Source organism: Alexandromys fortis, unplaced genomic scaffold (assembly GCF_014885135.2).
Source record: "Alexandromys fortis isolate MF-2015 unplaced genomic scaffold, M_Fortis_MF-2015_v1.1 scaffold_72, whole genome shotgun sequence".
Taxonomy (NCBI): domain Eukaryota; kingdom Metazoa; phylum Chordata; class Mammalia; order Rodentia; family Cricetidae; genus Alexandromys; species Alexandromys fortis.
The window spans coordinates 7,197,017-7,218,928 of NW_026067969.1; the positions used below are offsets into that span (position 1 = coordinate 7,197,017).

A 21,912-nucleotide genomic window follows, 5' to 3' on the forward strand; every position below is an offset into this window, starting at 1 on the left:
TGGAAGCTAACCCTGCCTCTGAGAACATTTCTTCTTGCATTTGACCAGCCAGCCGACTCCTCCCTCTTGCTAACCCTTCCGGGAGCTTCATTTTCTCATCTGTGAGATGGGCTACCAACAGCACTTCACACTATAGAGCCTGCTCCAGAGACCGGGTGCCATTAACTACACATGGACTTGATCCTCCCTTGATCTATGCTCCGGGTGGATCGAATCTGCTCACTTCCCAGATGAGGCAGGGAGTGATGGTGACTTGGGCCCTCCAGAGGAGAAACAGCTCCCTTGCTTTGGATTCAGGGCTCTTGTCCCCGAGCTCAGGCCCTGGTCCTGTGTCCCTGCAGGAGGTCGAATCCTGCAGCTGCCCCTGGTCCAGGCAGAGGACGCAGGCAGGTACTCATGCAAGGCTTCCAATGAGGTGGGCGAGGACTGGCTCCACTACGAACTGCTGGTGCTGAGTGAGTAGCCAGGAGGGGCAGGGAGGCGCTGGTTCCAGGGAGGCCTCCTTCTCAAGGGCCCCGGGGAGTGGGAAGTTCAATTTCTCTGTGCTCAGGTCTTTAATAGGATTGCAATCTTGGTTTCTGAAGCCAGGTAAAAGCAGTTTAAAGTGTCCCAGATGGCTGCTTTCTTACTGTGTGAATTTGAACAAACTTTGACCTCTCTGAAGCCCAGGATTCTTAGCTGCTTCCAGGCCTGACAGATTTAGTGAGGAGGGCACAAGGACCTCTGGCGAGCATCTGGTGCCAAAAGCTCCCCTCACCTCCACCATGTTCCACCAGCCCACCACCTACACCTTGTCTCTTTCTCCTCTCCTACCCAGCACCGCCAGTGATCCTGGGGGACACACAGGAGCTGGTAGAGGAGGTGACTGTGAACACAAGCAGTACTGTCAGCTTGCGGTGCCCAGTTCTGGGGAACCCAACACCCACACTTTCATGGCTCCAGAATGGGCTGCCTGTGTCCCCCAGCCCACAGCTTCAGGTCCTGGAGGAGGGGCAAGTCTTGCAGGTAGGAACAGACCCCTCTCAGGGTAAAGGCACAGGGAACCAAGGGGCAGTGTCATCTGGGCCATAGAAAGGCCCGATAGAGTATGGGGGTGTCTTCTGCACTGCAAATGGCACCTGTGAGGAGCCCAGCTGGTCACATAGGGCTGCCTAGTGTTCATAAGTAGCAGTCACTCCTGCCAAAGCAGCTCAGGCCTGGGGTGGCAGCCCCACGTGATCCCTGACTGCAAGGAGCTAGACATGCACAGGCCCCTCCAGAGGCAGCACAGAGACCACATGGCCTCCTTGTCTACTTAGCTAGACAACCAACCAATACCAGTTTCCCTCTCCAAAAACACCACACAGAGCCCCAGACAGGCCTCAGAGGGACTGCTCCTAGCCACTGTGAGCACCTGTGGCCCACATGTCTGCTGTGGGGAGATGGGGATACTCATGGCTGTGTGGGGATGAGCCGTGGAGCCTCTGGATCCATTCAGAACTGTCAGCCTTGGCCTCAGCACTGGTCTCTGTACCCTCAGGTTTCCACCGCAGAGGTAGCTGATGCTGCCAGCTACATGTGTGTGGCGGAGAACCAGGCGGGTTCTGCAGAGAAACTGTTTACCCTCAGGGTCCAAGGTGAGATGGCTGAGAGCGGCCTCTGTGTGTTCCTTGCCTCTTTATGAGGATATTTGAGTACTCAGAGTTCAGGGACCACAGCCTGGCCCCAGCCACATCTCTAAACAGAGAACGTTTGGGAGATTTCAGCCAACCTCAAGTGGCCGGGAACAGTTTTGGAGGGGATGAGATCTCAGCTTTGGGGGGTGGTGTTCTTCCAGGCCTCAGCATTGGGGGGGAATGGTCTTCTGAGGTCTCAGCATTGTGGGGGGGTTCTTCCAGGCCTCAGCCTTGGGGGGATTCTTTCAGGCCTCAGTTTGATGTTCTTCTGAGGTCTCAGCACTGGGGGTGTTCTTCCAAGGCCTCCTAGCATCATTAGTGAGCACCCACTGTGCATCTGGCATGTGTCTAAGGGACTCCTTCCCGCAGAAGGAGTTGGCCTGGCTTTACAACCTAGATGAGAGGGTCTTACCACCTCAAGTCTGCTGTTGATCTCTATGTCGCCATGAGCCCAGATGTGGGCACAGCTGTATCCCTGAAGCCCCAGTAGCATCTGAGTTCTGCCACTGATAGCTGTGTGGCTTTGGGAGAATGGCTGTGCTGCTCTGATCAAGCCTCTCTGTGCTCTGTGCAAAGTAGCTCTGACTAGTAAAGCTTGCCCTCCAAGGGCTGTGTGGAGACACCTCAGAGGTGACTCTGGGAGCTTAGGCTGGCTCCTTGGTGTATTCCCTTCCCCCAGCCCTAGTCTGTGCCCCCAATGTAACCTCTCATTTCTGCCCCCATCCAGTCCCACCACAAATCTCAGGCTGGCACGCCGACAAGCTCACCACCACGCTCAACAGCAGTGTCTCCCTCCCCTGCGAAGTTCATGCTCACCCAAGCCCTGAGGTCACGTGGTACAAGGATAGCCAGCCCCTCTCCTTGGGACAAGAGGTTTTCCTCCTTCCTGGTTGGTAAACTGAGGCCTTATGCCCAGCTCAAGGCTCTGGTGGGGAGTTCAAGTTGTCCCAAACCTGTGACAGGGCTGTATTCACGGGAGGATTAGGGACTGAGAGTGTCCTGGGGTCCTGTGGCTGCTGGTGCAGGGGCCGTTGTCCCGCAGGCACCCACACGCTGCGGCTGACACGGGCACAGCTGGCTGATTCAGGAACGTACCTGTGTGAGGCCCTCAATGCTGCAGGCCGAGACCAGAAGACGGTACAACTCAATGTTCTGGGTACGTCCTGCCCCACCTATGCCATCTTCCATTCTTCCCAGGAGCCCCAGGGAAGGCCTTGTCCCCCTCAAGGGATCCTGTTGAAGAAGCAGAGTCACACGGACAGAGCAGGCAGGGTTTGATGCTCTGAGACCTTGGGCTGTGTCTCCCCGTCTCTGAGCCCCAGATGTCCTGTCTGTAAGGTAGCAATCCGTATGAAAATGGGACAAAGGAAATGCAGCCCTTGACCCATGGTGTGGCTCACAGTGAGCGCCAGTGGTGGTCAAGTTGAGGGGGTAGAGCAGTGGCGAACCCCAAGAGCTAGGCCAGGAAGGTCCAAGATTCTTGGCTTGTAGCCTCTGACAGCACCCAAGGTCTTTGGAATTCCCTGAGGGAAAGCTGGTCTGCAGTGCCAGCAGCCAGGGTTCTCTGGAAGGTTATTTGCAGTTCTGGGGCAGGTTCATTCATTTGTAAGTGCATAGCTCTGCCATCCACATCTGGATGCCATCCACATCTGGGTGTGGATGCCTACTTGAGTGCCAGGGGCTGAGGGACCACCAAGGAGGGGCAGTGTCTAGTCAGAAGATTAAAAAAAAAAAAAAAGAGCCTGATGTCAGCATCATTCCTGCCATCTAGACACCAGGTCATCTGTGGCCACCAGGAGGCTCTGGTAGACTGGCTGGGGTTTGCTTCCTCCAGCAACCCTGGATCAGGTCCACCGTTTGATCCAGTGGGCCTGCCTGGGCCATTTATCCATGGTGGTATTGGGGCTGTGTGAACAAGTCCATGGTGCCTCACTGGGCTCTCCTGCCCTTAGTTCCCCCCAGCTTTAAACAGGCTCCTGGAGGCCCCCAGGAGGCCGTTCTGGTCAGAGCAGGGGATAAAGCCACCCTGAGCTGTGAGACAGACTCACTCCCAGAGGCAGCTGTGACCTGGTTCAAGGACCAGCAGCCCCTAGCCCTGGGGCAGCGGATTCAGGGCCTTCAAGGTGGACAAACACTGGAAATCCTGGACTCGCAGGTCAGTGGCCGTGGACAATCTGGACAGTGGACACAGCACCTCCTGACCCTAGAGGCCTGAGGGGAGGAGCTGGGAGGTGTGTGCTAAGGTGTGGGGATGTCATCTTCTTGACCCAAGTAGATACACAGGGCCCTGCAAGTGACCTGGGAAAGGCCTGGAGCAGCCAAGAGCTGGACTCCAGCCCCAGCTCAGGTCTGCCTCACAGTGATCTTGAACAGAGCCCTTCTGTTCACACCGGTGTAGGTCAGGTTCTCGTGTATGTTGAATGAATATGCATCTCTCACCTAGACAGCCCCTCTGGGCTCCTGCTTTCTGACCCATCTCTAGCCCCATAAAGGGCAGAGCAGGGCATACTGAGCCAAATCTGCTCTCCTGACCTCCAGGGTCTCTGCTTCCTAAGGCTCTGATAGAGGCCAGCAGGAACTATCTCCTATAGATTCCCAGCCATGGCTTCTCTCTCTGGGGAATCTGCTCCACACACCAACTCCATGTGCTCTTTTTTTCTCAGGTATCAGATAAGGGAGTGTATAGCTGTAAAGTCAGAAACACGGCTGGAGAGGCCACCCGGACCTTCGTTCTCGCCGTCCAAGGTGAGGCCCAGCCTGGATCCCAATATTGTAAGAATAGAGCCTTTCTTGGCTCTTGGGAGGTTATCTTGGGAGAGCTAGGGTCCTGGAAAACCTAACGGCCACCAAAGCCACTCCAAACCAGCAGCTTTAGGGTTCTTGTCTCATGAATTCAGAGAATGAAATTCACAGACTCCAGAGGATGAATGTTAGGGTTTATTTTACATTCACAGGTTGGAGAGACAGACAGACAGACAGACAGACAGACAGACAGGCAAGGAGGCCAAACTCCTATGCAGTTAAGAGTTCACCCCAGGAAATAGGGTACCACTGAGGTACTAGTACGGGCCTTTTTGAAGGACTGTGGCAAAAAAAAAAAAAAAAAAAAAAAAAACTGTGAGACCTGGGAAGAGTGAGCTAGTTGGTCAGCCTGGTCCTTTCTCTGTTTTGGTTACATCCTCATGCACAGCTTCCGGGTAAGGGTGAGTGATCATGAGGAGCCAGGAACTAGGACTCTCATGGAGTTCCTGGCCTCTAGCAGGGGCATTCTTAGAACCACTGCTCTGAGGTCCCTGTCCCGCCTTGTCAGTCCCTACCCTCTGTCTGTCACCCCAAGCAGCTCCCAGGGCTGCCAGGGATAAGATCAGTGGCTGGAAAGAGGCCCTATTGCCAAGGGCTACATGTGCAAGACCTGGAATTTTAAAAACCAAGATGGAGATGGGGCCGTAGTGCAGAATCAGGGGCTGTGCATGCCTGTAATCCCACTACATGGGAGGGAGGTAGAAGCAGGGAATTGGGAGTTAAAAGTAGATAGCTATTTTCAGACCAAACTGGGCTACTGGAACCTTGTCTCAAACCAACAACAAGCCTAGGACTCTTCCTGTGACGTGCTTTGAAGGACTTGGTGGGATAATTCCGTTCCTTTGCCCTCCAGATTTCACACAAACACAGAACCTTCCCACTGGGCATTCTGCAGGCACTAGTCTGCTGTATCGATTAGGCGCTGAGCACGTGCCTGGCAGCTAGGTGAGGGACATCTAGGAGATCAGATGCCCCTCAGGACTGCTGGTCTGTGAGCTGTGTACCTGCCATCTTCAGGCTGAGTGGGCCATCTGGCGCCCACTTGTAGAGACTTTGAAAGAGTCACCTGTGGCTTCTAGAGCCATCTGTGGATAAAGCAACTGCCGCCTCCATCAACAGCAGAATGTTAAACAGAAACCGCAAGAAACTGGAGAGCAGAGAAGAATGCAGAATCCTGCCTTCTTTCCCACAGTGCCCCCAACATTTGAGAGAGCCGAGACAGAGATAGTGAACCAGGTAGCTGGGCGGCCCCTAGTCCTGGTCTGTGATGTGTCGGGGATCCCAGCTCCCACTGTGACTTGGCTGAAGGACAGAATGCCCGTGGGTGAGTATCCACGTCCTGCTTGTCATTCAAGTGCAAACATGTCTTTACCCAGCACAGTAACAATGGAAGGCCAGGACACCGCCAGTTATTAACGTTCTAGTCACAAACCAAGGGCTTGTGGACTGTGGTGGTTCACGCTGTAACCCCGGCACTGGGGAGGCTGACCCGGAAGGAGCCATAGTGGCTGTGATAAAAGCAGGTTTACGGGAGAGGGGGTTTCCTTTAGCTGATGGTTCCAGAGGACTGAGTCCATCATGGCAGAGAGGAAGGACAACAAGCTGCAGGCATGGTGCTGGGTGCAGGAAGCCGAGACCACATCTTTAACTGCAAATAGGAAGCAGAGAGAATGATCTGGAAGTGAAAGGCTATGAACTCTCAAAGACCTCCCCCAGCAATGGCTACCTGTAACTTTTCCAAACACCACCACCAACTGGGGAGCAGGTGCTCAAATACCTGAGCCTCTGAGGGACTTTCCTCACCCAAAACTAATGAGGAATCCCCAGAGCCGTTAGTCATCCCCCTATTCCCTGCAACTCCCACCCCTCTCTGGCGGTCAGCTGGTGGTCTCTGTTGAAACGCTGTTCTGGACATTTCATTCTGATGGCATCATGTCACCCTGTCCGTCACCTGCCTCTGCCTTGTTCCACTTTAGCTTGAGACTTTGAAAGCTCACTGGGGAGTCTGGATCAGTATTAATTTTTTAGAAATTCATTTAATTATTTTTCATCGTTCCTTTACATAATATTCCATATGGCCATGTAGCCTTGGCTGGTTTGGAACTTGCTGTGTAGAACTAGGCAAATCTTAAGCTCACAGAGATCGGCCTGCCTCTGCCTCTGCCTCCCAAGTGCTGGCACTGAAGGAGTGAGCATGTAGCATTGTGTCTCTTAGCCAGCCTTTGGGCTGTAAAGGCGAGGCTGCCGTGAGCTTGGCGTGCAGGTGTCCGTGGGTGTTCAGGGTTCTGTGGGGGTGTGTTTTCATCTCTCCTAAGTGGACCCTTGAGTTAGCCTGGCAGCAAACCCTGCCTGTCATGCCTCCAATTCTTTGCACATGTTGTTCCCTTCCTGGAATACCTCGTGGTCTTGTCTGCTTGATCCTGGCTGGTTTCTACTGAAGCTTTGTCCCAGAAGCCCCTGTTGTGGTGCCCTTCCTCACCCCTGCTGCCCCTGCTGCCCTCCCCTGCCCTCCCCTGCCCTCCACCTCCCATCTCCCTGACTCAGAGCTGTATGGTTGTCAGCCCTTGGCAGCACTGCATCTTTGTGACACAGTTCATGCTTCTTGGGGACAGGGACCATGGTGCTCCCCTTTGACACACAAACTCCCTGTGGGGCACAGGGGCCAACTGGTCCAGTCAAGGTCTCCATCGCTGAAAGACTGACTGGACGGGGGCAGGGTGGGATAAAGGGAGGGTTGGTACAATTAGAAACTCTTCCAGGACAGACCCACAATGAGGGATTCCAAGCTGGTGAGCAGAGCCCCAGGAACCCCAAGGGTGACTCATGTTAGGGCCACTGCGTGTCTGGTTCCCCTTGATCAGCAACCTTGATACATGTAGAGGACATGTATGTAAGGAGGACTAGGCTTCAGAACAGGCCCTGGAACCCGAAGGTGTGGGACCTGGGGAGAGATGGCCTGCCTGGGGTGGGGTGGGGGCCATTGTAAGAAGTGGAGCAGCTAGAGGTAGGTTGAGGAAAGCGGTTGTGGTGGTTAATTTAATCATCAACCTGACATAGCCTAGGATCACCATTGAGAGTGTCTCAATGTGGGGATACCTAGATCATGTCGGCTATGGGCACATCTGTGGGGAATTGCCCCATGGCGTGGGGAAACCCAGCCAGAGAGTGCATGGCACTATACCCTGGGTTTGGATCCCAAAATGCATACAGGTAGAGAAAGTGAGCCGAACACAGGAGTGCATGTGTTCATATCCCCCTCTGCTGCAAATGCCACCAACTGCTTCTAGTTTCTACCACTTTGTCTTCCTCACAATGGCTTATTGTTGCCTGGAACTGTGGGCCTGACTGCTACCCGGAACCATGGACCTAATAAACCCCTTTTTTCTCTATGCTGCGTTTGGTGGGGTTGTTTATCCCAGTCAAAGAAATGAAACTAGGCCAGTGGGAATCTACAAAGGTGCTTCTGACCCACTGGGCCTCAGTTCCCTATCGGTACGGGGGTACCAGATTCAAGGGCTTTCCCTCCCTTTCACAGAGAGCAGCATGGTGCATGGCGTGGTTTCCCGAGGTGGCCGCCTCCAGCTGAGTCACCTGCAGCCAGCCCAGGCTGCTACCTACACTTGTGTGGCTGAGAACGCCCAGGCTGAGGCCCGCAAAGATTTTGTAGTGTCTGTACTAGGTATATCTTGCACCCTACACCCCCTTCTGTTTGCCATATCCCAGCAGCCCCTGCTGCTGCCAGGACCTCACCATAGCCCATGTTATAGTGCCTCCCCAGATCCAGAACTCAGGCATGGCACAAGAACACAATGTGTTGGAGAAACAGGAGATACGACTGGACTGCGAGGCTGAAGGACAGCCACCACCAGACATAACCTGGCTGAAGGACGGTGGCCCGTTGGAGCAGCATGTGGGGCCTCACCTCCGGTAAGGCCTGCTGGTGCCTCTCGAAGCAGTTCTCGAAGAACTGCCACCCTGTGTGTGCCTACCCTCAGTGACTCCTCCCCATGCAGGTTCTACCTGGATGGCAGCTCCCTGGTGCTGAAGGGCCTAAGAGCAGCTGACTCGGGTGCCTACACCTGTGTGGCCCACAACCCAGCTGGGGAAGATGCCAGGCTGCACACAGTGAATGTACTGGGTGAGGAACTGAGGCTGAGGAGAGGCAGGTAGCCCCAGCGCCCTGGAGGCTCTTTGGGGACACCTACATGGGGATGAGTAGGTGGAACCAGGAACTTCCACTTAAGACCTGGTGACGTCCACTCTGAGGGTTCCCTGGGCCTTCAAGTCTTGTTCTCAAACAAGCATCACAAGCTTCCCAGCCCAAGGCTCCGCAGGGTGTCCAGAGAAGGGGCCATGAAAAGAGTGGTTGAATCTGGGCCCCAGATGGTGGAGCTCACCTCTCCGAGGGTGTCCAAGACTCTAAGAACCTAACTGCGGTAGCTGGCAGTGGAGGAAGTTCAGGGCTGGTTGCTGCCGCCCCTCTAAACCCCTCATCTCATCCCTTTTTATCCACCAACCCAGTTCCTCCCACCATTGAGCAACGGGCTGGTGACACAGGGACCCTGATGAGCAGGACTGGAGAGCTGGTGACCATGATGTGCCCTGTCCGGGGATCCCCGCCTATCCACGTGAGCTGGCTCAAGGACGGCCTTCCCCTTCCCCTCTCACAGCGCACCCACCTCCACAGTTCTGGCCGCTCCCTCAGGTAGGTGCGCGGTCCTGCTTGGGCTAGGGCCAGTCCTTTGGACTTGGCAAGAACAGGGAGCATAGGAAGCCTCTGTCCTGGCTTTGGCACTGCAATCCTCTCTGGCCCATAGTAAGAGCAGCCCAGGAGAAGCTGGGAGGGGATCAGGAGAAAGGGGGAGGTCCTGAGAGCAGGACCAGTAGATGGACACAACCCAGGTGGATCCTGAGGACAAAGTATGATTGTCTATGCAGGGGATGTCCGTCCCCATAGTGGGACTGCAGTTTTCCAGAATTTGGGAGGCAGAGGTTTGGCCAAGGCAGTAAGGGCTGGAGAAGGCAGAGGGGGTGGGACTCGGGGAAGGGTAATTTGGGGCTTTGCTCAGGAAGCACTCGGAGGCTGGGAAAGGGGTGGGAGCGGGCTAGAGGGTTCCCATTTCAGAATTAGCCTTTGAGAGAAAAAAAGAGGAAGGGTAATCCATCCATTCAACCTCTTTTCCCCTCACCCCTCTCCTTCCCTCCCACCTTCTCCCACTTTGGGGGAGGGGGTTCAGAATTTCTCAGGTGCAACTGGCAGATTCAGGCGTCTTCACTTGTGTGGCTGCAAGCCCAGCTGGTGTGGCTGACAGGAACTTCACCGTGCTGGTACTCGGTATGGGACAGGGTGGGGCATGTAGTCCCCATTGGCTATGACAGATGAGAATACAATCCCCATCCACTGCTCATGGGGCATGGGCATTCTAATCTAATTTCTTCTCTTTATTCCCCAAAGAGTGAGCAGGCCCTCCAGGGTGCCAATCATTGACGGGTATAATTTATGGTAGTGAGCTGTGGCCATCAGACAGGGGAGGGGATGCTGTGGGGAGGACTCACCTAGCATGGCCGTTCCAAAGGGCTTACCCATGAGGCAATAGCCATGATGCAAAGATCCATGATGAGGGCTGCCTGCTGCGAATTAAAAATGGACCCTGCCCACACTTCTGTCCCCCTCAGAACCCCCCACCCTGGAACCAGCAGAAGTTCAGAACGATGTGATGGCTGTCCAAGGCTCTGAAGTGGTCCTCCCGTGCGAGGCCCGAGGAAGCCCCCTGCCCCTTGTGTCGTGGATGAAAGATGGGGAGCCCTTGTTGCCCCAGAACCTTGAGCAGGGGCCTGGCTTGAAGCTGGAAGCAGTGACAGTTGGTGATTCAGGGACTTACTCCTGCATGGCAGCGAGCGAGGCAGGGGAGGCCAGGAGAAGCTTCCGGCTGACAGTGATGGGTGGGTACCCCCTCCTCAGCAGCTTCAGTGGCTGGAGCGTGAGAGAGTCTCCTGGAGGCTTGGGGTCACCCCTGAGTGAGGCTCCCTGCCTGCCAAGCTACTGTGGCCGAGAAATACAGCCCTCCTCAGCTCTAATCCAAGATTTATTTTACAACCAAACCTTGGTGTCACAGCAAAAGCTAGAACCACCTGCATCTAGGGACACAGCCTCAAGATGTAGCACACGAGTGTGCAATGGTGGGCTGTGGTAGAGACAATTGCCTTCAGTCTGTCTCCTCCCATGAACAGAGTCCTTGTTGGTGTGCAAGTACAGACCATCGTCCTGGGGGCATGGACTTGTAGCTTCTCTTTAAGTGGCCACCCAGCATCCTGCCCCCCTCCCCCCATATTCACGTTTCTTGGCCCCTCAGCTGTGAACCGCTGGGTGGTGAGGGAGGGAGAAATGTCTGACCCTAGGTGGACATCTTACAGATCCCCCTCACATTGAGGACTCTGGCCAGACCTCAGAGCTGTCACTGACACCTGGCGCCCACCTGGAACTCACGTGTGAGGCCCGAGGCATCCCCCCACCCAACATCACTTGGAATAAAGATGGCCAGGCCCTGAGGAGAGGAGAGAAAGGCAGCCAAGCCGGCCGTGTGCTACACGTGAGGAACGTGCAGGTACTGGCGCCTGCCCACTAGGGTTGAGATGGTACTGGAGAATAAACTGCAGCTGTTTTGTGGGCAGCTACCAAGCCTGCCCTACATCCTACATCCTCTCTTGTGTGCCTTGTGGCTATGGGCATGATCCCTGGCCTACGTCCTATGAACGCCTAGGCAGGCCAGAGCCAAGGATGATAGCAAAACCAGATTGCGGGGGCAAGAGGGATTTCCCAGAAGTTGCAGGCCTGCCCTGGTTGCACCTCAAAAGCAAGATGGAGAGAGAATTCCAGCAAGGGATAAGCTGACTGGAAGGTGGAAGGTGGGGAGGCCTGAGGGGCAGACACATGGGGCCAGAGCAGCTGATCTCCTTGCTCTGTTTCCAGGTGAACAATGCGGGGTTGTACACCTGCCTGGCTGAGAGCCCTGCAGGTGAAGATGAGAAGAGCTTCCGGGTCAGGGTTCAAGGTAGGTGCCACGGGGAGGACAGGGGAAGGAGAGGCACAGTGGGGCCTGAGGGGGTGGGTCCATCTATCATATTCTCTTATTCCCCCAGCCCCTCCAAATGTTGTTGGGCCCCGGGGTCCCCGCTCTGTGGTTGGCTTGGCTCCAGGGCAGCTGATTCTGGAGTGTTCTGTGGAGGCAGAGCCAGCACCAGAGATTGAGTGGCATCGAGATGGCATCCTGCTTCAGGTGGGCCCCTTCATCTCCATCGCTGGGGCCTCTGTCCTGGACATCACCCATCATGTCTACAGTGGGCACATCTTCTACCTTGTTGAATAGTGTCAGTCCATATAGTGTCTGCAGCAAGACCGGAAGTCATATCTGGTGTTCTTGCCATGGTACCTTCGGGTTACACTGAGGAGTCTGTGACCCAAATCTATGACAAGCTGTCTGTGCCCACCCTTCCCAGGGGTCCAGTTTGTAGCTAGGGGACTGTGGGTTTGCAGGCCTTTGGGTGGGGGTGGTGGCAGTACTCAGCCCCTCCAGGTTCTGGGGGCTCTCAGCAGAGTAACCATCTGCTACAGGTCTGTTGCTAGCCTAAGATGGAGCCGAGACCCTTGCTGCCAAGTCTCATGGGTTCCTCAGACCTCCTGGCCTGGTGCTTATTTGCACCAAGACTGGTTTGATCCATAGGGAACCATCCTGCAAAAGCTAAGGGGGGAGGGAATTATGGTACAGACCTGCAGGTGGGACTCAGGGAAGGGCTAGATCCTATTCCCTTCTGCCCCCTGACTTTCCCAGCCAGAGGATGCAACTCAGGACTCAGTTCTGAATCCGTGAGACAAAGGTCAGGGGTCATAGCCAAGTGCCAATAAAGATATCTCTCCCCCACTCTGGTGGGCTCTGTAGGAAGATGCCCACACTCAGTTCCCAGAGCAGGGCAGGTTCCTTAAGCTGCAGGCACTGAGCACGGCCGACGATGGGGACTACAGCTGCACAGCCCGCAACACCGCAGGCAGCACCAGCGTGGCTTTCCACGTGGAGATCCACAGTGAGTGTCCTCTTCCCTACCCCACCCCCGCCATCCCCTCGGAGCCCCAGGCTCCCAGCCCTGCCCTCTGCTCCTCCCCAGCGGCACCCACCATCCAGCCAGGACCAACCGCAGTGGAAATCTCAGTGAACCGCACGGCCCTGCTGCCCTGCCAGGCCCACGGTGTGCCCAAGCCCCTCATGAGCTGGCGGAAGGATGGGGTCCTTCTGGATCCTGGGAACCCCAGGTGGGAGCCAGAAGGGAAGGCTTCAGGAGGATCTTGGTTTAGGGTCCTCTTTGCCAGTCACAAAAAGAAACTCTCTTGGGCAGTTGGAGCAGAAAAGTGACTTCACACAAGATAAGGGTGGCTCTCGGATCACAAGGACAGGGATGCCATTGACTTTGTTAATCTGTTTCTCTCTAAATATGGTGTCCTCTCCTCCACTCCTCTCTCTCTCTCTCTCTCTCTCTCTCTCTCTCTCTCTCTCTCTCTCTCTCTCTCTCTCCTTGTTCACACTCTCTCTTACCTCTGTGAGCACAGCAGGTACCCTCTCGCCACCCCAAATTTACAGTCTGTGGAGCATGCCTGCCCTCTGACTACCAAACCCAAATTCTCAAGGCATGCAATGCCATTGGCCCAGCCTGTGTGATGGACCACACCCTATCCAATCTACTGTGTCTACGGGCAGGACTGCCCAGTACTGCCTGGCCACTGGGGCCATTCTCAAAATAGAGAGGATACTGCCACCTGGAGCAGCCCCTCTTGACCTCTCTGCCGCCAGGTGGTGTGTGGAAGCCTTGTGTTGGTCTCTCGTGTTCAGGACTGAGTTTTAATCCTTTTGTAGGGAGAGCTGAGGGCAGAAGAGAGCATCTTACTGGAGACAGGCAGGGGTCCAGCCCCTCTCAGAGCCCCGTCTACTTATCTCCATGGCAACCCCTCTTTCTGTTCCAGGCTAGAGTTTCTGCCCGAAGGCTCACTGAAGATCCATCCAGTCCTGGCACAGGATGCTGGACACTACCTCTGCCTGGCGTCCAACTCTGCTGGTTCTGACCGGCAAGGCCTGGACCTCAGAGTCTTTGGTAGGTGGAAAGGGAAAGGCATTCTTCCTGCCTTTAGCATCCACTCCTACTGGGAACCAGTCCTCCTGGGAACCAGTCCTCCTGGGAACCAGTCCTGCTGGGAACTAGTCCTCCTGGGAACCAATCCTCCTGGGAACCAGTCCTCCTGGGAACCAGTCCTCCTAGGAACCAGTCCTGCTAGTTCTGAGTTGTTCCAGATGTCAGGGTCCAAAAGCAATGATCCTTAAGAGGTTTTATCCATGAAACCCAGGAGTTCCCCCTATGTTCCCAGAGGACACATGTGTTATACTCCCTTCCTTAGGTAAATGGCAAAGCACAGAATGTCAAAGGGGCTAAGGGAACTGACTCAAAGTCAGTGAGTCGGGTGCTGCCTTCCAGGACTCTGACCTCAGGCAGGGCTAAGGAGAGAAACCCTGGCAGCCTCCCTCAAGGATGGGGTGTCAGGAAGGCACCAAATTAGGGATTCAAAAGGCCCAAACAGGCCTTGAATCCCACCACTTGCGAGGCAGAGGCTGGCGGTTCTCTATGAGTTTGAGGCCAGCCTGGTCTATAGAGAGAGTGCCAGGACAGGCTCCAAAGCTACACAGAAAAACACTGTCTCAAAAAAACAAACAAAAAAAAAATCAAACAAAACTAAACAAAAGGCCCAAACAATCCAGCATAAAGGCCTGATGTCAATCCTCTCCGGGGAGCACCCCATCCCTCAGCTCCTGGGATGGGTTGACTCTGGCAGTGAGTGTCTCAAGTCTGAGCTCCTCCTCTGGGCACAGTCTCAGAAAGCCCCCATGTCCCCCATCCCGTGCCTGCCTCCTAATAACCAACCTCTCCCCAGAGCCCCCGACCATTGCCCCTGGCCCCTCCAACCTGACCCTGACCGCCCACAGCCCAGCCTCGCTGCCCTGTGAGGCCAGGGGTTCTCCCAAGCCCCTGGTGAGCTGGTGGAAAGATGGGCAGAAGCTGGACTTCCGCCTGCAGCAAGACACCTACCGGTAACAAACAGTCCATCTACAGTGGCGAGATATGGGAGGTTAGGGGACCCCATCCTCCAGAGTGTGGCAGGGTCAGTGAGGAGGGTCCCAGACCTCAGGGTACCACTGGGGCAGATAGGATCACCTGGCCAGAGATGAGGTGTGGGAACACATGCCCCCCACAGATAAACACATGGGATTCATTCAGCACATTGAAAAAGGGACATGGGGGTACTAGGGGAACCTCAATGGCAGGCTATTTGTTGGGCACACACAAACCCTGTGGCTGCTTCTGAGAGCCTTCGAGTGTTGCCTGTGTCTCACACGCAGCTGATGTTAGTGACCATCAGAAGTGTTTCATGTGTCTTATCACTTCTGATTGGAGCTCAGTTGTCATAATCTGAATCACAGTTCCAAACATGCGGGAGGCAAAGAAACATGGATAGGAACAGAAGTGAATCACAAGTCCAAGAGCTGAGACTTCATAAGAGCAGAAAGTTCTAGAAGAAACTTTTTTTCTCCAATGTGCATGATGCTTGTCTGTGTTGAATATATGGATCCCATGGAGCTGAAGAGGGTCTCAGATCCCCTGGAGCTGGAGTTATAGGCAGTTGTCACCTGACATGCATGATGGGAACAGAACTTGAGTCCCCTGGAAGAAGAGGAGGTGCTGTTAACCTCAGAGCCATCTCTCCAGCCCCAAAAGATACCTCAGGAGTCCTGTCCAGGGGTAGAGGCAGGGTAGGCCTGGGCAGGGAGACTGATTTAGTTCACCACAGGCCGCTCACTTTGGCCATCCTTTTGTCAGCCCCAGGCTCCTGCCTTCCAATGCCCTGCTTCTTGCGGCCCCTGGCCCTCAGGACTCAGCCCAGTTTGAGTGTGTGGTGAACAACGAAGTGGGCGAGGCCCGCTGGCGCTACCAGGTGACTGTCCTCGGTGAGTCCTGGCAGAGGCGGGAAATGAGGGTACAACACCCTCCATCAGGAAGCCCTCCTGGGTCTCACTTCCCACCGGATTAATATAATTCGGGTGTGGCACAGTTTCTGAGAGTCCCCTAGTCTAGAATAGTCTAAGCCCAACTCTGACCTTGTCACCATATAAGGTTAGATTACTCCTTCCTTGCTGTCTCTGCCCTCAGGCAGACTAAAGTTTCGGCTGGACCCACAAGGGTCCTGTGTGGTCCAGCCCCGATGATGCACCCGGTTCAGCTTGACCTGGAACCAGCCATGCTGTCCCTCACCTCAGGACCTCTGCGATGCTGCTCCCTCTGCCAGGAGCATGCTTCCTTCACCCAGCCAACACCTTCTTCTCCTCCAGATTCCAACCGAGTGCCGCCTTCTCCAGAGTCACCATCCCTAGTCACCAGGCCAATGTCCCTCCAAAAAGCTATTCATGACTATATCTATGTGCCCAGAATATCTGCTGAGTGTGCCAGAATGACTTGTGCCCCCTCGTGTCTTAGCCTCCCTTCATGACAGTCCTGGCCCCGTGGCCCCGTGGCCCCATGGCCCCCTGTCCCCTGTCCCCTCTGTGCCTCAGCAGGCACTTCTCTTGTGTTTTAGTTCCTCCCACCATTGCGGATGACCAGACAGCTTTCACTGTGACCAGGATGGCGCCCGTGGTCCTCACATGCCACAGCACAGGGTCACCAGCCCCAGCCGTGTCCTGGAGCAAAGCAGGCACCCAATTGGGAGCAAGGGGCAGCGGCTATCGAGTCTTGCCCTCTGGTGAGTAAGGGCGAGCAGCAGAGAAGCCACCAAGGAGGGAGGAGGCTGCACGGAGTCACAGAAGGAAGAGTCCTGGGCAGCAAGGAAGAAGAGGTCCCCTCACTCTGCTGTGTGGCCTGAGGGAAGACTCTCACCCTCTCTGGGTCTCAGTATCCCATCCTGCACACTGTGCTGCTGCCTGAGGCCTAGCAGAGGAACTCTGGGATCCTGGGGAAATCATGAGAAAAACCCTGCGAGTGTTGGAAAAGCTAGATTCGCCCAAGGGAGCCAGCCTTCATTTTAAAACCATGCTCTTGACCTTTTGGTGTTTGAGGGTCCTATTTTTGGTGAAATTTGGCTAACAGGGGTGATTTGTAAAATGTCGTGGCTGTGCTGGGAACACAGCTCACTCAGACTACTCTCCTAGCTTGCGCAGAGACCTGGGCTCCATCCACTGAGCCACACAAAGCCCGCTCGGTGGTCCACACCTGTAATACCAGTACTTGAGAGGTGGAGCAGGAAGATTAGAATTTCAAGGTCATCCTTAGCTAGAGAGTAGGTTCAAAGCCACCCTGAGCTACATGAAACCATGTCTCAAAAAAAAAAAAAAAAGTTGCAGCCAGCTAGTGGTGGCACACACCTTTAATCCCCAAATTTTGAAGGCAAAAGCAGGCAGATCTCTGAGTTCAAAGCCAGCCTGGTTTATAGAGTGAGTTCCAGGACAGCAAGGGCTACACAGAGAAACCCTGTCTTGAAAAAAAAAAAAAAAAAAGAATTGCATTTACTTGTCAAAATGGGCAATTTCCTGCTTGAGTGCTCTTGTTAGCTGGAAACCCTGTCTTCAAGACCACTGGGCAGGGCGTCCCCTGATTTTCAATGTGCAATGGATCCCTCCTTCCAGCCTGGGGTTACAGGCCAATGATCTCACTTCCCTCCCCCCACCCAGTAGGCCCCAGGGGTTCCCAGGAAGCACCCCCAAACACTTTGCAGTGAGGTTGAGCTGGGACTCACTGCTGCCGAGGCTGTGAGAAGGCAGATTGGAAGAGCAGGGGGAGTCAGTCCCGAAGGCTCAGAAGCCAGAGAAGGAGCACGTGGAGAAAGCCAGGGTTCCCAGCAAGGAACAGCTGACCCTGGGGCTCCCACTGCTGGGAAGCCATGCAGCCCATGGTGTCAGACTGTCACTGTGTGCATTGAGAAACTGAGGCCCGGAAAGCAGAGGAAGCTGTCAAGAGTCACACCCTTGAGCAGAGAGCATGATGGGCTTGGAGCCTGGTCCGCATGCCCTCTGCTCACCACGGGGCAGTAGAGACAGTTTGAACGGTTGTTGGTAACAACCCTGCCCCCTCCATCACTAGGAATTCCTGTTCCCAGCCCCCTCCCCTTCCCCCCACCATGCCTGGCTCCCCCACAGGTGCTCTGGAGATTGAGCAGGCCCTTCCTATCCACACTGGCCGCTACACCTGTACAGCTCGCAATACTGCGGGGGTGGCCCGCAAGCACATGGTCCTCACAGTGCAAGGTAAGCTCCCCAACTGGGCTGCCTGAGGCCCCTGGGTAAAAGGGGTAGGTGGAACTGGAGGCAGGTGGTGCTAAGAGTATAGAGGAGACCTTAGCCCCTGATTCACCCCTCCCCACCACACACACACACACACACACACACACACACACACACACACCAGTTACCTGAAGTTAATTCCTGGTTCGGAATCTTTGGGAAAGAAAGGGTTCCCTGCAGCCTCGCTGCTGGCCTGAGGTTACCGAGCCCCTATTCTTTTAGAGGCCCCTCGTCTTTGATATACATCCTGGTTGAGGAACTCTTGTAGAAGAAACCTCTGTGTTCTGTGTCCGCAGCCTCCCCAGTGGTGAAGCCACTGCCCAGTGTGGTTCAGGTTGTGGCGTCGGAGGAGGTGCTGCTGCCCTGTGAGGCCTCTGGCATCCCCCAGCCAGCGATTATCTGGCAAAAGGAGGGTCTCAGCCTCCCTGAAGGTGAGACCTCACAGAGGCCAGCTAGAAGGCAAGGAGGCCCCATCCTTTACCCTGGGAGAGGTCCCGCATAGACCAACTTGGGCCAGAGACACAGTCCCACCTTCTGCTCTAGTGACCCCTCTCCTGACCTCCTTTCTGAAATCCTATCTGAGCGCCCAGAGACCATTGGGGAAGTCTGGGAGTGCCCTGTGTGCTCCCTCACTCTGTGACACCAGCATGTCAGACAGATCATCTCGTCACATCTGGTCCCTCAAGGCCAGTGCTTCCCAACCTTCCTAATGATGTGGCCCCTTAACACTGTTCTTCATGTTGTGGTGACCCCCAACCACAGAATTGTTTCGTTGCTGCTTCGTAACTGGAATTTTGCACTGTTATGAGTCATAATGTAAATATCTGATATGTGACCCCTCCCCAAAGGGGTCCTGACCCCCAGGTTCACAACCACTCCCCACATCCCAGAAATTATTCTTAACTTTATCCTTCCAAATCCAGGAACACGAACACAGGTACTCTCCAACGGCCAGCTGTGGATCACGCACACCAGCCCAGAGGATGCCGGGAACTACTTCTGCATTGCCCAGAACAGTGTGGGCAGTGCCATGGCAAAGACCAGGCTGGTGGTGCAAGGTGGGCCCAGAAGGGACCTGCAGGAGACATGGTTGCCCAGGGTTTTGAGACTCTCTCTCTCCATGGTCTACTCAGGCCCCAACTGACCTACCCCTACTTCTTCACTACCCAGCACTGCTGAAGGAACTAGGGAGCCCTTGCTTTCCTCCTGACCACAGTAGAGCTCCAGGCATAAACACTCACCCTCTGCCTTCTCCAGCCCCTCCTGGGGTGCTAGCCTGGCCTTCCTTCTTTCATTGTAACTTGGTGATAGTAGCTATTGGCTCTGACCAGAAGCTGCTATGTGGCTCTCCCTTAGCTTGAGCCTACAGTCTGCCAATGTCTGCTCACCATGTAGAGGGCCTTCAGTGGTGCTCAGGGTTCTCTGACCCTGTGGCTGTTGGCAGGATGTTTGCACACCATGGCTCTGCAGCTAAAGTCAGACTTTGCCATGAGTCTAGAGTGGGACCTGGTTTCATACCCTGCAAAGCCTGCTTGCCTAGCATGGATGCATGTCACCAGATGAATAACACCAAGCACACCTACCTGTGACCTTCACTCTGTCCTTAGCATCGTCCCTATAGGAGCAAGGTGTACAAGCTTCACTACACATGGTCTCTGAGGTTGTCACACATAGGGAACCTGTGCTAATGGGGACCTACACTGTCTCTGCCCCTACCACATTTGTTAAATCATTGTATGTGTGTGCATACACATCTGTGTACACACCTGGGCACACAGGTGCGAAAGGGTCACCCTGACATGACATCAGCAAGCAGAACCCTTTGATCATTCTGACCACAGGCAATGACCTATGGCTGGGCAGTGGGTAGATGTTGATAGGGGCTGAGGGCAACACAAAGCGCCATGTCACAGAACAGCCCACCCTACCACAGCTTAACCCAGCCCCAAATGGGCATCCCATCTTCCTGCAGACCCGCCTGTGATTGAGAATGGCCTCCCAGATTTGTCCACCACTGAGGGCTCCCACGCCCTCCTGCCCTGTACAGCCAAGGGCAACCCTGAGCCAACCATCACCTGGGAAAAGGATGGCCAGCTGGTGTCTGAAGCTGATGGCAAATTCACGCTGCAGCCTTCTGGGGAACTCCTGGTGAAGAACTCTGAGGTGAGTATGGTTCCAGGGTGGCAGATATCTGTGGAGCGCCACCTGGTAGCCAAGGTTATCCCTGAGCCCTGCTAGGCCCTTTAGCTCCTGGGAACCTGGGAGGGCAGCGCTGGCATCCCACCCAAAAGGATAAGCCAAGGCTCAGAGTGCAACTGGATATCCCAAGATAGCTTCTGTCTGTGATCAGAAGACAGGTTTGAAACTGGACCTCCTCCTCCACCTCCCAGAGAAGCATAGCAACACTTTGTGTCTCCAAAGCACATCAGTTGCTCTCAGCCAGCCTCGGTGATGAGTGTCCTCCAAGCTCAGGGGGCGGTGCAGAGCCCGGGCTGTGGGGCGCCACGCCACTGATTATCAGTACCATAAAAGAAGCCATGTTTTCAATGACAATGCAGCTGCAGGGTGACATACAGCCATGAGGGTTATCAGGGCCCCAGCCCCTACCCCCACAGCCCCAGTGCCATATCGAACCTCTCCCCTCAGAACCTCACTGGGTTTTTTTCCACAAAGGCCGCCAAAGTTGGAGCCACTTCTTAGTGAATGAACTGGCATGGGTCAGTTTGAACACAAGGTCTGGCCATTCAGTAAAGGAAGCAGGACTGGGGACCGTGACTCTGGTTTTGTGGTCAAAGCTTGGGTGATTAAAAAAAAATAATGGATACTTCGCTATCCTCAGGGAAGCTGGCCTGTTGCTGACTGTAGGATCTGGGGAAAAACATTCTGCTTCTCTGGTTTGGATGCTCCAAATGGGTCTGCAAGGGTGTTCTGGCCCAAGCTAGGGGCAGAGGCAGTCTCCATCCTGAACCACCCCCTCTGCCCACAGGACCAGGATGCAGGAACATACATCTGCACTGCAGAGAATGCTGTGGGCCGTGCCCGCCGCCGTGTGCATCTCACTATCCTGACACTGCCTGTCCTCACCACCTTGCCCGGGGACCGCAGCATGCGCCTTGGGGACAGGCTATGGCTTCGCTGTGCCGCCCGGGGCAGCCCCACACCCCGCATTGGATGGACCGTCAACGACCAACCTGTGACAGGTTTGGGTCTCCTGGAGTCAGGGGTGATGAGAGCTGGGACCTAGGAGGTAGGAGAGAGTGGGAGTGGGTCCTTCAGGCTAGGGATGTCCAGGCTATACAGGAAGACAGGGAAGCCTGCCTATGAGCACACTCCTACGCCATATGGCAGAGCTGGCAACGAGCCATCTGAGCAGTAGACCCAGCTCCAGAGACCTCAGGTCAGGAGGGGCTACCAGTGTTCTGGCCCTGAGATGCAACCCCCACAGGGGGTAACTGTCCTCCCTTCTGAGACCCAGGGGGAACATAACGTCAGAGTACACTGTAGGTACCTGACAAATGCCTGCTTCTCCAGTGAATCGCTGGGTACCCCCCTCCCGAAAATGTCATTTTCTACTGCGGAGAGCATCACTAATCCCAAGTCTAAGACTAGGCCTGCTCAGCACCTGTGTGCAGCTGCAGACAAAGCCTGGCTGGGCCTCACCCTTTCCAAGGGAGTTGCAGAGGTCCCAGCTGTGTCTTCTATGACACAGAGAAAAGCAAGGGTACCAGGGACAGGATGACTCAACACAGAAATACACGCAGCATCCAAATAAATTCCCCCAGGATGGCAGTGTCTGTCCCTTTCCTGTCCCAGAGACCATGTCTGACCCACGGCAGACATCTAATATCAGATATTTACATTACAATTCATAACAGCAGGAAAATTACAGTTATGAAGTAGCAATGAAAATAATTTTATGGTTGGGGGTCACCACAACATGAGGGACGGTGTTAAAGGGTTGTAGCATTAGAAAGGGTGAGAACCACTGAACTAGCTGATCAGGGAGATTACAGGAATTTGTGTAGCCCAGGCTGGCCTTAAGCTCCTGAGCCTCCTGTCTTCATCCCCAAACACTGGATTACAGGCCT

The 21,912-nt window shown here is 54.8% G+C and overlaps 1 protein-coding gene across 3 annotated transcripts in view; it reads left to right on the top strand.

Moving 5' to 3' along the window:
• The window catches only part of Hmcn2 (hemicentin 2), a 152,281-nt gene that overhangs the window by 103,559 nt on the left and 26,810 nt on the right, over positions 1-21,912 (top strand). For all 3 annotated transcript variants that reach the window (XM_050155359.1, XM_050155357.1, XM_050155358.1), the window contains 28 exons: positions 342-455; positions 818-1,005; positions 1,520-1,616; positions 2,383-2,544; positions 2,698-2,811; positions 3,608-3,810; positions 4,319-4,400; positions 5,650-5,781; positions 7,993-8,136; positions 8,225-8,384; positions 8,471-8,595; positions 8,979-9,162; positions 9,695-9,792; positions 10,134-10,400; positions 10,872-11,062; positions 11,428-11,509; positions 11,598-11,734; positions 12,395-12,536; positions 12,618-12,762; positions 13,468-13,595; positions 14,428-14,584; positions 15,378-15,499; positions 16,126-16,290; positions 17,681-17,788; positions 18,121-18,255; positions 18,748-18,882; positions 19,797-19,987; positions 20,811-21,024. In XM_050155359.1, the coding sequence (XP_050011316.1) occupies positions 342-455; positions 818-1,005; positions 1,520-1,616; positions 2,383-2,544; positions 2,698-2,811; positions 3,608-3,810; positions 4,319-4,400; positions 5,650-5,781; positions 7,993-8,136; positions 8,225-8,384; positions 8,471-8,595; positions 8,979-9,162; positions 9,695-9,792; positions 10,134-10,400; positions 10,872-11,062; positions 11,428-11,509; positions 11,598-11,734; positions 12,395-12,536; positions 12,618-12,762; positions 13,468-13,595; positions 14,428-14,584; positions 15,378-15,499; positions 16,126-16,290; positions 17,681-17,788; positions 18,121-18,255; positions 18,748-18,882; positions 19,797-19,987; positions 20,811-21,024 (4,122 nt within the window). The remainder of the gene's footprint in view (positions 1-341; positions 456-817; positions 1,006-1,519; positions 1,617-2,382; positions 2,545-2,697; positions 2,812-3,607; positions 3,811-4,318; positions 4,401-5,649; positions 5,782-7,992; positions 8,137-8,224; positions 8,385-8,470; positions 8,596-8,978; positions 9,163-9,694; positions 9,793-10,133; positions 10,401-10,871; positions 11,063-11,427; positions 11,510-11,597; positions 11,735-12,394; positions 12,537-12,617; positions 12,763-13,467; positions 13,596-14,427; positions 14,585-15,377; positions 15,500-16,125; positions 16,291-17,680; positions 17,789-18,120; positions 18,256-18,747; positions 18,883-19,796; positions 19,988-20,810; positions 21,025-21,912) is intronic.